We start from the raw sequence: 15286 nt of genomic DNA, 5'->3' as shown, positions 1-15286 counted from the left end.
ATCACTAAAGTGATCTTCCACTTTCAGCATTTTCCTATCACTGCTGCCAATTATAGATGCCTGTTGTTTTATCTGGGCAGTTGGGAAACTTTTACAGTTTTACAGAATTAGGTACACTTGGCATGCACTCCCAACTTATTTTTTACCCCACTCTCCCAGGAAGAGCCTGCACAGCAGGACTTGACGAGGATGGTTGGGTGAGTGTTATATGTCTTATTTCCTTAGATTATCATCACAGATTACTTTCCAAAATTTCAATAAGAGTGCCTTGCCCATCATCTGGTACCTCAGGTCCTTTTAGCTAAAGATGTCACAAATTAAAATTATAATCTATATATGGAAAGCAGGGAAATTGCCCTCAAGCAAAAAAACATTGAGACTTACCCTCCAAATCATTTACATGGGGCTGATTTCAGATTGGCCTTTATTTTTATATGCTATTTTTATCATCTTTACAATTTTCCATGCTGGTTGTTTACACATCTAAAACCATGCACTTGATTTTTATGATGCATACTAATCCATGCGTGTTAAATTAAATGAAAATGTATTACACCTACCATTAGCATCATGGGAATATTCTATGCCAGAAACTGTACACCTCCGGAAAACCATTTTATTCTCAGTGAGGGTTCCAGTCTTGTCAGAAAATATATATTGAATCTGCCCTAAATCTTCTGTGATATTCAGAGCTCGACATTGTAGCTGAAAGTCTGTCTCTTCATCAAATAAATCCTTATCTTGATGAATAAAATAAACTTGGCATATTTTAACAATTTCAATGGAGACATATAAGGAAATTGGAATGAGAACCTGGAATGCATAAAAATAGAGAGTCATTAACCGAACAAACAAACCAAAGTGGTAGAAAAGATGCATAATTGAATCAACTGGTTATGAATAGTGCAGTATCGTACTGTACCTTTTTTGGGAATTTATATATTCTGACTTAAAGCCAGCATTGTAAAGTTATTAGAGTATCTGCAAAGGTGTACTGTGACAGATTAGGAAAGCATATGGAGCAGCTGCAGAGATGATATCCATAATTAGGTCTGGTGGTATTATTATCAAAAGCTTCAAAAGAAGTAAATACTTTCAGGGTAACAAGATGAGCTTGAAAGAAGCTAAGAAAATAAGAAAAAGATTGTAGGGGTGGAGGGATTGGGAGGAGGAAAAGAGAGACTGCAGTCAGAATCATGCCAGCATAAAAGAGCTTGCAAAAGAAAACAACATTAATTAATAATCCTAACATTTTGTTGATAAGCACAACAGATTTTCAAATGAGCTTTCCAACACAACTTGAAATGAGGAACATAGTGTAGATCTATGTGCAAAAGAAATTGCCTCAACAGTTGCTTTTGTGGAAATGAGCAACATGTTCTGTAATTGCTAAGCAAAGTGTTATATTTTTTTTCTCAGATATTTTTAACAGTTTTTCACATACTTTCTGAAACCTCATAAAAGCCTTGATTCGCAACTGAATATTACTTGAAGCAGCGTACACAGCACTCTCTTCTCCAAAGATAACCCTGCAAAATAAAGTGGGCCCAGGAATGTGTTGGAAAACTTCAGGATTTTTCACTGGTGTCAAATTCCCAGCTCAGCAATGACCAGGAAAACCACGGTGGCTAGTAAAGTAATCAGAAATGGATGAAATCCCAGCTAATGCCTTTGCTAGCCACAGATAGTCCCTGAGCATCCTGTGTCTTTAACAGTCCATGCATGCCAACCACTTGCTTCCTAAATATTTAATTAAGTTTAATATTCTACTCAAAGTACAGAGATCTGTAGAGATCTCTTCATTTCTGGAAATTAATTATAACTATATTTCTATATTTCTCCAACATTTACTGCCATTGCATTAACTACAAAGAAGAGTATGTACAAGAGAGAAGTTGGTTTGGATCTTTTTCTAAGAAACACATAAATTGAAAGTTTATGTGACTTGACCAATTAATTGGATAAATGTGTAAGTTATCTTGGAACCAACTCACTCCATTGCATTCAACTCTCTAGCCTCAAAAGACAGGCAATTGCAGATTAATAATGTCCAACTTACATACAACTTGTACTTATGAACAGATAGCTACAGAAAACTTTTTATATTAAACAATTGAACTAAAACAATAGTTCAAAATAATGAATGTGCTACTTAGTGATGTTCAAGAAAACACTTCATAACTTCAACAATTCAACAGCTTGAATATCATCCACCATTTTGCATGTTGCAGTTAACACTATGTTGAGTATGTAATTTTGTATTTTTCTCTTATTTACTCTTGTAACCATGCCTCCAAAGTGTAAATCGAATGAAAGTGCTGATGATACATCAAAGAAAAGGAAAATAATTATGAAAATAAAGTGGAAATAATAAGCAATCAGAGCAGCAGACAATAGCATGTGAGAAAGAAGTCTTGGACCTAAAAAATCCAGAACTGAAAAAGATTTTGATGAAAGATTTAGCTGAAGCCTTGCATCTCACTGAAGCAGGGGTGGTACAGTTAGTAAGATCCTAATACAGAGAGGTTCACCAAAGTTTACTACAGTTACTGAGGGCCCCAGCTACTGCATGACCTCCCTTGATGCCTATTTCAAGAAAAGGTAAAATATATACTATATACTGAGACAAACAGTTGACTAATTGATGCTAAATAAGAACTGTATGTACCTGTTTCTTCTTACCTACAAACTCAATTTAAAGACAGACTTAGGAACGGATCCTAATCCAGGACTGCCTGTAATAGCAATAGCACTAGCATGTAGACTTATATAACGCTTCACTGTGCTTTTACAGTTCTCTCTAAGCGATTTTACAGAGTCAGCATTTTGCCCCCAACAATCTGGGTCCTCATTTTACCGACCTCGGAAGGATGGAAGGCTGAGTCAACCTTCAATCTTGTAATCAAACAATGTTAAGATACCTTTATCTCCCATGCAATTGACTAGGAACAAAGGCCATCAGTTTCTTCCATGAATTGTAAACAATGTTTTGATGGTGTGCAGGCTAAAAATGCTATAATAGCCAATTACACATTACATAATTATCCCACATTTCCACAACACCTTTGTTCTTAGGAAAAGTAAGTCTGAACATTTGATAAGGATGAAAAATAATAATAATGCTTTAAGAAATATTGGGAATATTTAGTCATAGTTATTAAAAAAAGAAATTTGTGGGTTTTGGGAGGCATCTGACAGCAGTTTACATGATAATTGATCCATGATTATTCAATTTTCACTGTTACCTAGAATTATATTTCTGCACCATTTTTGTTGCTAATTTTAGGTTTACTTTTGATCCATTACCAAATTGACCTTCAGTTATGGCCTCTGAAATTCATTACACAAATGAAATCTGGAAGAACATCTAGTGGAGACATAGATAGATATGTAATTTCACTTAAAAATCATATTGCCAACATCCTTAAAAGATGGGGGGCTCCACTTTCATTATATGTAAGGTAAAAAGACTGCTAATAATCAAATGATTGGCTTGCTAAGTATTATTGTCAAAATGTGAGCTGGTCATTTAAATTGGAAATTGTCAGAGATTGGGAAGACCCTCTTAATGGAAGAATAGACAGTTTTTTTAGCGAAGGAGAAGCTATTCTTGACCAATGCCCAAATTTTATGGAATCTAGCTAAAAATACATAATCCTATAGGTGGAGCTTTAGTATCAACACTGAGCCATTTTAAGTCTTGCTATCTTGAAATTTAATTTGAAGCAAATATGTGCCTTTTCATTCAACAGCTATACATATTCTGGAGTTAAGTGCATATTCCGGAGTTAAGTGCAATCTTCAGTACCAACTGTTCAGAGGAATTCCTGTCCCAAATAGTCCTTTATTGTTCATTTTTTATTTAAATGTGTTATTCAAGTATCATAACGATTATTTCCCTATGCTACAGTATCTGATAATTATCACAACTTATCTTACGCCATTTGGTTATTATTGGGTATTGCAACTCTGAACAGCTGCTGATAAAGCAAGAAAAACCAAAGTTATAGCTTTTTAAAGAAAATCAGAAAAATGTAGCTGGCAATAGACAAAATAAATAAGATTTTTAAGTACCTAGAAGGTACATGAAATATAAATAAAATTTTAAACACCTGTGAAATATATAGTGCAATCATAGAACTGTGGCCATTGTCTCTAAATTCTACTGGACAAGAGGTGACCAAGGTTTTTTTTACTGCTTTAAACATTTTTGAAGCAAAAATGCTATTGTAGCTGCTTATTGTGCCTATTCATAAGAAAGAACCAAATGAGATCCATTTGCTCAAATGCCTATCACCCTTTTGAGTGTAATCACCAAACTTTTTGTCAGATGCCTGGACCAGATATTACAGAACAGGCTAAACTGTGAACAACCATTGGAATGAAACAGATGGGATTTCAGACAGGGTGCTTGAATGTGGATCCCATTTTTGTGTTGTATAATCCAATAAATACAATTTTTGCAGTAAAAAACCGCAATCCATAAAATTAAAACTCCTTTTTATATGGTCTTCCTTGATTTTAAAACTGTATTTAATTTGATATCTTGAACTTTATTATGGGAAAAGACCACAAAATACTACTATCAATAGGCATCTGATGTTTTTAATATATTGCTCCAAGTGTAACCCCAAAGAGTGTGCCAATTGCAAGAGAGGTACAGGATTGCTGCATTTTAGCCTGGCCTTGTCCATATTCCATATTCCATATTAGTGATAAGGTAGGAGCCTTAGAATGCTTGGAAGTCCATGTTTCTAAAATTGCCAGCACACAACGTCCTTTATGCCAATGACGTGGGAGTTATCTCTTATACTTTGACTGAAGAGTATTGAAGGCTATTACTCACTTCTGTGAGTTCCAAAAATTGATCAAAAACTGTCAGAAGTCCAAATAAATGACATTTCTAGCAGCTGAAACAGCACAGAAGGATTGTGGGTGGAAATAATATAAAATCACTCTCTCTCTTTCAATACTTTAGAACAATATTTTATGCCACAAGATCCAGGAAAAGTCACTACAAATACATCAAGCAAGCAGCATCTAAATGACTATCTACATTTCTTTTTAAAAAAACTAGAGGATGCGGGTTTTTTAATCTGTGGCCCTTAAATATTTTGAGGCCAAAACCCCAACCCAGATTTTATACAACACAGATTTTTCTTTTTTTAAGAAAACCCCAAAGAGGTCATAAAGCCTACATTTCTCAGGGCAGTTCTCAGACTTGAGGCAGAGTTTCCTTGATTTGGATATAGAGGGCTCAGAGCTTCGTAATGCAGTACTGGCTGAAATTATTTTTTTCTCCATTGAGCCTGGCACTATTGGCTCTAGCAGATGATTATTTTTTTACTGTGGGCTTCATAAGGGGAAAATAAATTAAATCCCATTGGATTAGCCAAAGATTATCTTATTTCTGTTGGCTATGATCAGGCAAAAAGGATTATCTATCACAGGCTGGAGGACATAGACCCTGAAGCTGAAATTGGTTCCTTAATACAGAAGCGTATAATACTCATCCGTAAGAATATATGTGAACCAGTAAAACTACCCAAGTGCATTAACCTCCCCCCAGTGTAAGACTTTTTTTGACCCAGGAATACTCTCAGACTTTTTAAATGGTAGATATAATAAAATTCCTGTGACTGAGTATATATGTTTGTGATTTTGGAAGGGTTAAAACTATCCAGTATGTACTTCTCTATTGCAATTTTTATAGAGATTATTGTGGATTTTATTTATCATTTGTTTTGACTCCTTGGGAGAACAGAAGAGTTTAATACTAAATTTAGTTCATATTTTATTAATATGCACTTTCCTAGGTGAATTGTGATACATTTGTCTTATTTTTTGTTTTATTGTTTTGGATGGTAGTCTGATCTTTGCTCAAATATCAGTGAATGTTATATAAATAAATATTACCTTATGGAATTCTGGTTACATGCTAATAGTCTAAAAATAGCGAAGTCCAAATTCTTACTCTATCTGGTTTAAAACTGGGCCTCCTCCCCTGGGATTTCATGTTGCAAAATGTCTTAGGTTTTGTTTCATACGTTGGGTGCTGGTAAAGGAAAACGGATATGGTCCAGTTTGTAGTGAACAGTTCTTTTAGGATTTTAGAGATAAACTTGAGATATTGTGGGTAGTATTTATGAAAAATAATTTTATCTTTTCTTGGAAGCAACCATACTATTCTGGCACTTATGACTGTAATGAATCCATCTATTTAAACCAAAAAGAAACCAACAATTACATGCTACCTATTGGGCTGGTTAATTATACATTAATTATGCCTCTCTTTTTTAAAAAAATCAATGACTTGTCACAAATAACATCTATGTTATTTCAGTATTATGCTTCATTGTTACCTGAAGGACTATAATCATTGTCAAAAATAAATAAAACGCAGCTTGAGCTGGAGGCCAATAATTTCCATCAGGACCTGGGACATCAAAGGCAGGTTTCTTTTTGTCATCATACTGCCAGACCCAGATTCCATGCCCTGCAGGAGGGGAGGGAGAGATTAAAACACAGATTAAACAATGGAAAAGTAAACACATTTAACTGATGTTTTCTGTCTTCTGAGACAACACTTTCATGCTCTTTCCTAATTTGTAAGCCTAGATTATTTTAGGAATATACATTCAAGGTCACTTATGAATATAATGGTTCAGTGACAGCCACACAATTTGTATGCAGTGGCCAAACATTTTATCATTGACATTTTCAGATAATAAAAGGAAAGACTCTTTTCTGAAACTCAGACAGCTAGTCAGTATAAATCAAGTTCCGATAACTAGGTGCCCTTCACCAACTTCCACAGCGTCAGTCATGGCCAATGGATCCAAGTTTTACACACCTGATATAAGCACTTGTAAACTAGATGGATGAATGATCTAATACAGATAGTCCTCAACATATGACCACTATTGAGCCCAAAATTTCTGTTGTTAAATGAGACATTTGTTAAATGAGTTTTGCCCCATTTTATGACCTTTCTTGCCATAGTTGTCAAGTGAATCACTACACTTGATATGTAAGTAACTTGGTTGTTAAGTGAATCTGGCTTCCCCATTGACTTTGTTTGTCAGAAGGTTGCAAAAGGTGATCACATGACCTTGGGACACAGCAATGGTCATAAATATAAATAAGTTGCCCAAGCATCTGAATTTTGATCACATGATCTTGGGGATACTGCAAAGGTTGTAACTGTGAAAAACGTTCATAAGTCACATTTTCAGTACTGTTGTAACTTTGAACGGTCATTAAATGAACTGTTGTAAGTCAAGGATTACTTTTATATGATAGTTTCCTTATTAGAGAGGGATATGATTTTCTCTCTTAGGGAAGGACTATGACATTATTAGATACAATGTGCTTTGGGTGTACAAGGCCTATAGAATCTTGAAGGATGCAAAAACCTATTCGCTGCAGCTAGTGTGGATAATACCGAGTGAGAAGAACATTATTATTGATCTTACATGGTTGAAATCAGGTTGAACAAGCATACGTGTGAGTGTGTATGGGGGAGAAACATATGTTTTAAAACCCAGTGACAAGCTAAATATATTATTGTGAGCAATATGAGACATCTCACTATTCTTCTGCTTAATTTGTGTTGCTATTGTTCCTATATTTGAATTATTCTGGTAGTGTTTGAAAGATTGGAGTTCCTAGGAATGATGTGTGGATTGTATACATGTATACAATGTATACAAGGATTAGTGCATTGTATACATGTATGATGAGGGAGAAAGATCTGGGAATTCTTCCAGTTCAGATTTTAATCTAAACCAGAAAAAAAATTGAATGCATTAAAAGTAATTTGTAAAAACCTCTGATGCTTGTATTCAACTCTTCTTGAGATGTCAGAATTGTTCATCTCTTTTTAAGGGATTATTTTGTATGGCTAAAGTAGGAGATTGGTCCTAATTCTCTCTTCTCTCTGTTGCTTTTGCTTTGTAGTTATGTTTGAATTTATGCTTCACAAAGCAGGATTGGTTGGTTTACAAAATATAACAAGACTGGGATTGTACTGCTGCTATTTAATATGTCATATATTGCTTTTGGCACTATCTTAGTGGCTGAGAATATTGAATATGTATTTTAAAGAAAGAAAAATTCTTCCTTCAGTCCATCAGAAGTAAGTCTTCTATATTTAATTAGGCCAAAAGAGGTGGTTTCAAAATACTTATTTATCTGTATTTTCATTCTGATTTTTCTGAGTTTTCTCAGTATTTTATGGTCCATAAATAAAAGTTAAAGGAACTTACCAACAGCAGAAAACAAACACATTGTGATAAGTATGAGGACACACCAAAGAACATCGCAATTCATTTGTCTTTCAAGCTTACTGCGTTTGTAACGTGGCCCACTGTTATTCAACAAGGCTTTTGTCTCATGACCTGAAAAAAAATTACTTGATTACACGATGGCATATAGAAATGGAGCTAAGAATGAAGGGAGAGAAAAAGATATATAATAAGTACAAAGATAACAACCATAGCTTACCTGCATAGATCACAATTCCAGAGACTTCTTCTGTATTTCTAATAGTGCATCCCCGTAACAAAAGGTTTTCTTTATACAGTGGAACTTTTTTCCCATTCTTATGCACGCTGCCAAAAAGGAAGAAGGAAGGAGGTAATAATTTATTTATAAATAACGTGTATTAACTAAAAATGATGGAGGAGGAAGATATATTAAGTTTAAGCAATTTCTAGGGAAGCTAGAAAGGCTGAATTTGACCGTTTTATATTTAGCCACACTGGCTTCCCATAATGGAATACTTATTTCAGAGTATTATATCATGGTATTTTACAAAACATCAGTGCAATATTTTCTTTCAGTATTGTGAAAAAAATAGATTATTTGGGTAATTTATCAAATAATAGGGTTAAACTTTTAAATGCACGAGAAAAAAAAACATATTTAAGAGTTTTATGTGCTACAGGTAATCCTTGACTTATGGCTACAATTGAGCCCAAAATTTATGTTGCTACGTGAGACAGTTGTTAAGTGAATTTTGCCCCATTTTACAACCTTTCTTGCCACAGTTGTTAAGTGAATCACTATAGCTGTTAAGTTAGTAACAGAATTGTTAAGTGAATCCGGCTTCCCCAATGACTTAGCTTGTTAGAAGGTCATCCCAGGACACTGCAACCATCATATATATATATGAACCAGTTACCAAGCATCCAAATTTTAATCACATGACCATGAGAATGCTGCAACGGTTGTACGTTGCAAGTGTGAAAAAACTGGTCATAAGTCACTTTTTTTCAGTGATGTTGTAACTTCAAAGGGTCACTAAACGAACAGTTGTAAGTCCAGGGCTACCTGTATTGCATCCATGACCACAACATTTCACACATCATTAGGAAATAAATAAGATTTATTTATGTATTGCTCTAAATAATATTTAAATATTTGAAGGAGCTTGTAAGATAAAGATAAAAGGAAGCTCAAAACAATGTAAAGATTTAACTCCTAACAAATATAAATTAATGAAAATTAAAAATTAGGATTTGCTGGGCTGCAGTTCTTCTCTGTTCATTAAAACAGAGTGCCTTTTTGAGACTTCTATATGAATCTGAAAATATAAAAAGATGTGGCTGCTTTTGTGGCTAAGAGCTGTTGCATTAGACGATGGCCCCTCTGAATCATATCAAAGTTTGTTATCATTAACAAAATCATAACCAACATTTGCAAAATATTGGCTAGCTATAGTAGAGATTGGGAGCAAACAGCATAGCTAGTGAAGCTCTGACTTCATTTGAACAGATAGGGACACTCTCTTGCTGAGGTTTTATGAGGACATTTTCATAGTTCTTTTCAGGAAACCAGCAAAACGTGAACCACTGAAAATCTGTATTTTGCTGCTGAAATTTGGTGAAGACCTTTAAAAAAGACCCTTGGAGAGCTGCATGAGTCCACAGAACATAGCTTAGAACAAAGTAACCTGAAAGAGGGCAATAGTTTTCTGATAATCATTTGGATCCAGGAAAATGATAGAAAGCCACTCTGATGCTAGAGAAATTGGCTTTATTTATTAAGACATCATCTCGGGAACAACAGCCAAACTGATGATGCATCACATATTGCAGCAGTTCATAATTCATTTAGTTTTTAAGAATTCAATGTACTGCTGCTTAAAAAAAATCTATTATTGCTTTTTTCCCCACAGTATTTATGTACTTATAAAGTCTTGCCTTTCACCCAAGAAGGTGCAATCATAAAAATATAATTGTACAGCAGGTAAGAAAAAGAAGGAAAGGATAAAAGTGTAGACCAATTCTCTTACAAACTAGTTCTTCTATTGCTCTGCTAAAGGTTTTTTTTTATCTCACATAATGATTGCAATGTTCAATAATCCTTAAAGTTCATAGGTACCGAAACAATTTATCACTCAAAACAATGTTTACAGAAGCCTAAAGCATTGCCTAAAATCTCATGGTAAGCTTGTGAAACTGAAGAAACAGGCTGCTGGTTGTGACCTCTATGTCCTAAATGCTTGACTGGCATAGGATGGGATTTGCCCCTATACTTTTTGTAACTTCATTCAAAGATCGCAGATAATGTAGCATTGTGTTCTCAGGATGTGCTTTTTTACCATGAACTTTATATAAGCAAGAGAATGAGAAAACAAAGAGAAAAAACTGATTACAGATATTTTAAAAGTATTCAGCCAATCATTATTAAGTCATTAAGTCACTGCTATCAATGATGATATCAATGTTCCAATATCTCAGGGGCTGCCACAAAGAAGAGGGGGGTCAACCTATTCTCCAAAGCATCTGAAGACAGAACAAGAAGCAAAAGGATGGAAATTTATGAAAGGGAGAACCAACCTAGAAATAAGAAGTTTCCTGACAGTTAGAAAAATTAATCAGTGTAATGATTTGCCTCGAGAAGTTGTGGGTGCCCTAACACTGTAAGCTTTTAAGAAGAGATTGGACAACCATTTGTCTGAAATGTTATAGGATTTCCTGCCTGAGCAGGGGGTTGGGCTAGAAGACTTCCAAGGTCCCTTCCAATTCTGTCATTCTGTATTATTATTTGGATCCTTTCCTAGCAATGAAACATCAAAATACATTATAATTGGGGGGGGGGGTGTTGTAAAAATGTAAGTATTTTCATTTAAATTAGCAAACAGGTTTTAACAGATATTTGAAAGAATATCCAAAACCATATTATAATAGGGCAATTCCACCTTAAGTAAATCAAAACTGCAGATGAAATAGTAAATTATACTCACGTGAAGCCTCGAAACCTACGTATATCATTATTGGGTTCTTCACATTCAATGGTGCTAGCAAATTTCATGGGATCAAACTCAGAGTCCTGAAATAAAATTAAACAATGAATTATTTTATATGACAGTGTCATCCACAAATGACAAGTGTGATTGCTAGTTTGAGGAATCTATGTCTCGATTTGTCCTACTGTGAGATTCCCAAGTTCCCAAAAAGAATAAGTAATGTCTATTTAGACATCCAGTTATATCACTGGGAGCTTGAAAGAATATGAGAATTTTTTTCTGTAGCCTCTTTGCTACCCCCTGATTGCATGTTTTCTGTCTTGATAGTGGCAGCTAAAGAAGATGAGTTATTCTAGAGCAGATGTTATAGGCACAAGGTTATCTGAGACTCAAAAAATAGTTGTAGATAGGCCCAAGCTTCCATTATCTGTACTTCCAGAATGTGATTTCCTTTATGTATTTATATATTAACTTAATGACAACAGATCAAAAAGATATCAGAAAGAAGCGAACATATACAATAAAGAGAGAAAAGAGCAAGTAATACTGGTTTCCAGTATTAATTTCTGCTCCTGCCTCACCCTTCCAACCAAAGCAAAAGATAGAGTTTATCAGGTTTATCAGGGGGAAGATTAAGAAAAGAATCCTGCTTTATACACTGGCTGCCCAAAGAAGATTAATTAATTAGTAATTGCCCTCGGGCAAGATTAATTATTCCACAGTTAGCAAGGTGAATTGGCTGAGGGTGGTGTTCAATTCATTATTAGCTCTGTCCCTTCCTTCATGCAGGAGGCAAACCTGTGCACAAACCCCCCAAAAGAAAGTTACATTTGAAGTGGCTTTTCTCAAGGCAATTGAGGAAGGACAGGATTGTTTCGCTAATACTTCTAGAGGTCCAGAGACACTACATGAATTGCAATATATACAGGCACGCAAAATAACTGAACAACAATGTAATATCAAAGGCAACCTATGAACAGCAACAACTCAGTGACCATCCCATTGAATTCAGCAGGATTTTGAACTGTAAGTATTGTCCCTGTACATCTGTAGTTAATAAAAGATGACTAGCCCCTCAATATGGGTTACAAAAAAATAAAAATATATCAGATAATATTAGTTACAATAAAATTCCTATTAATTTAAAGCATTCCTCTCTCTTTCCATATAAATAAATATACATACTTAAACAAAATTAAAATTACTCAAAGGCAGACAAAAATAAATATCTGATAATGGATCCATCATACACAGTTCTTTTTTCTTGGTCCCACCCTGTTGGATCAGGTAAAAAAACTTAATTCACATTCGTGTGTCCCACTATTACCCAATTGAAGTGGAGATACAAACAGCTTGTAAAAAAAGCTTGAAAACAAGATTACAGGGAGTAGTCCCTTAGCAGCAATATTAGCCATAATAGCTTTACTATTATTGGTACAATACTGCTGTTATTACTACCTCCAATTATTATTGTGGTATTTCAATATATTCTGGAGTTCAAGGCAGAATGCACAGGAAACACAGTGTATACTCATAACAGCAATCAAGGGTATGGTGGGTTAGGTCTGGCTGAAAGATAGTAACTGACCAATGAACAATGTTAGCTTAATAATTCAAAATGGCCTTTCTGGATTTCCAACATATTAGGCTGACATCTTTTACTGTCAAGGTCTGTTTGTCGGCCTCCTGCAGACCAGAGCTGCTCTCCCATGCTTTTCCATGAAAAACAAGCTATGTGAAAAGCAGAGTAAAACTATTAAATATGTTGGGAATGAAGTCTGTTTAGGATTATCTATAAAGTTTATTCACTTTCCTAGGATAGCCTTTGCATTAGAGGTACACATTTATTAAACATCTAGTACTGACTTGCTAAGACATTTTGCAACACGAAATCCCAGGAGAGGAGGCCCAGTTGTAAACCATCTTGTCTTTTACACTGAGGAAGTATACAATTCTAATAAACACATAAATAATATATATTTTCCCACAATGTACACTAGTAGAACACCATATGCGGCCATTTTATATATTATATAATAGAAGCAGGGACTCAGTAGTATATGTTTTTCAAAGTATGCACCTGTTCTGACAGAAATCTTGTTTGACATCTTTGAAATCACACTCAAACTAAAACTGCAGTGTCAAAGAAAACAAAGAGGAAGACTGAAAATACCAACATTTGGCAGTAATAACTTCCAAATATTTCAAATTCAAGGAAAACTGCAATGGAATCTGGAACCATATATGTCAATGCACCATTAATTCAAAGAATGCTAACAGAAGCTTTCTGAAAAACATAATTAGTACTTCCCAACTGCTTCATGCTAACTCAGGTATATTAACTCTACATTATAAGTTATACATATATTGCAGAATGATTCTTTCCCAATTAACATTTAAAATTCTTCTTCATTCCCTATCTAGTTAGGCTCAAGCTGGGATTTGTCTTGTATGTCTATGACAAACACTTACTTCCTATTTTCAGACTTTACTAGTGTGCTTTCACAAGAGACTAAATATCAATTTTGTTTAGAGATGGACATTTAAATATCAACATACTAACACCAATTATGACTCTTCAGCAAATCAGTTTATGCATGGATTTATGTTTATTTTAAAATGCTTATGATGCGCAGTTGTTTTGCATTTGCTTTGTACAGTACACAGTTCTGCAAGACAAGCACTGCAAGACTATATTCTGAATTACACCAATCAATGCCCGGGTGCTTTTCTATATGGATTCCATCACTATTAATGTCTATGTATCAGGCTAGAAAGTGAGAGACTACAAATTCTAGTCTCACCTTAGCCATGAAAGCCAGCTGGATAACTTTGGGCCGGTCACTCCCAGTCCAGCCCACCTCACTGGGTTGTTATTGTGGAAAAAATAGGAGGATGGTGTTTGGTGCCCTGAGTTTGTAAAAAATAATAAAGGTGGGATACAAATAAACAAAATTATTTTCTCATTTTGCTGATGTAAAAGAGAAACTTAAATATTTTTATATCTATGGCCTGCCAGTTCAGAATTATATAATTTTTACTTAAGTAATAGCTACCTGTTATGAAATGTTTCTTTAGAAAAGTCTGTCTTACTATGACTTTGCTCTCCTTTTGGTTCCAGACAAGAGTTCTTTTTCTTCTTACCATCTGGAATTAATTTCTAACTTTGGTATGACACAACAATGCCACCAACACATCTGGTAAATTTATCTCTTGTGGAAAGAGCTAAATCAGTGGATTCAATAGACTACATCCCAGAGTTCTGAAAGAGCTGGCAGATGTTATCTCAGAACCGTTGCACCACATCTTTCATAAATCCTGGAGCACCGGGAAAATACCTGAGGATTGGAAAAGGGCTGATGTGGTTCCCATCTTCAAAAAAGGGGAAAAAACAGACCCAGGAAACTACAGAACAATCACTTTAACATCAATACCTGGGAAGATCCTAGAAAAGATAATCAAAAAACAGATCTGCGAACAACTAGAAACAAACAAAATCATAACTAGTAGCCAGCACGGGTTTGTTAAAAACAGATCATGCCAAACCAATCTTATTTCATTCTTCGGCAAAGTGACTAAACTAATAGACCAGCAAAACGCAGTGGACGTAGTATATTTAGATTTCAGTAAGGCATTTGAAAAAGTAGACCACAACCCTCTCCTTGGTAAGCTAGGAAAAGGTGGAATAGACAACATCACCACCAGATAGATCTGTAGCTGGCTGACAAACCGTACTCAACAAGTAGTCCTCAATAGCACTACATTCACATGGAGAGAAGCAAACAGTGGAGTACCACAAGATTCCGTTTTAGGCCCAGTACTCTTCAATATCTTCATAAATGACTTAGATGAGGGAATTGAAGGGGAACTCATCAAATTTGCAGATGACACCAAACTGACAGGAGTAGCCAACACCCCAGAAGACAAACTCAGGATCCCAAAAGATCTTGACAAACTTGAACAATGGGCTCTATCCAACAAAATGAGTTTCAATGTGAAGAAAAGCAAAGTCTTACATTTAGGCAGAAAAAA

General features: G+C 35.0%; 1 protein-coding gene across 1 annotated transcript in view; it reads right to left on the bottom strand.

Moving 5' to 3' along the window:
• LOC107300978 (probable phospholipid-transporting ATPase VA) overlaps positions 1-15286 on the bottom strand; it is a 104284-nt gene that overhangs the window by 59252 nt on the left and 29746 nt on the right. Inside the window, exons 3-7 of the mRNA XM_029287147.1 lie at positions 11252-11337; positions 8506-8612; positions 8268-8399; positions 6363-6496; positions 561-813 (exon numbers count right to left, since the gene is read on the bottom strand). Coding sequence (XP_029142980.1) covers positions 561-813; positions 6363-6496; positions 8268-8399; positions 8506-8612; positions 11252-11337 — 712 coding nt within the window. The remainder of the gene's footprint in view (positions 1-560; positions 814-6362; positions 6497-8267; positions 8400-8505; positions 8613-11251; positions 11338-15286) is intronic.

The sequence above is a fragment of the Protobothrops mucrosquamatus genome, unplaced genomic scaffold, assembly GCF_001527695.2.
Source record: "Protobothrops mucrosquamatus isolate PMUCROS unplaced genomic scaffold, P.Mucros_1.0 scaffold_19, whole genome shotgun sequence".
Taxonomy (NCBI): Eukaryota; Metazoa; Chordata; class Lepidosauria; order Squamata; family Viperidae; genus Protobothrops; species Protobothrops mucrosquamatus.
This window is presented reverse-complemented; position numbering and strand designations above follow the sequence as displayed.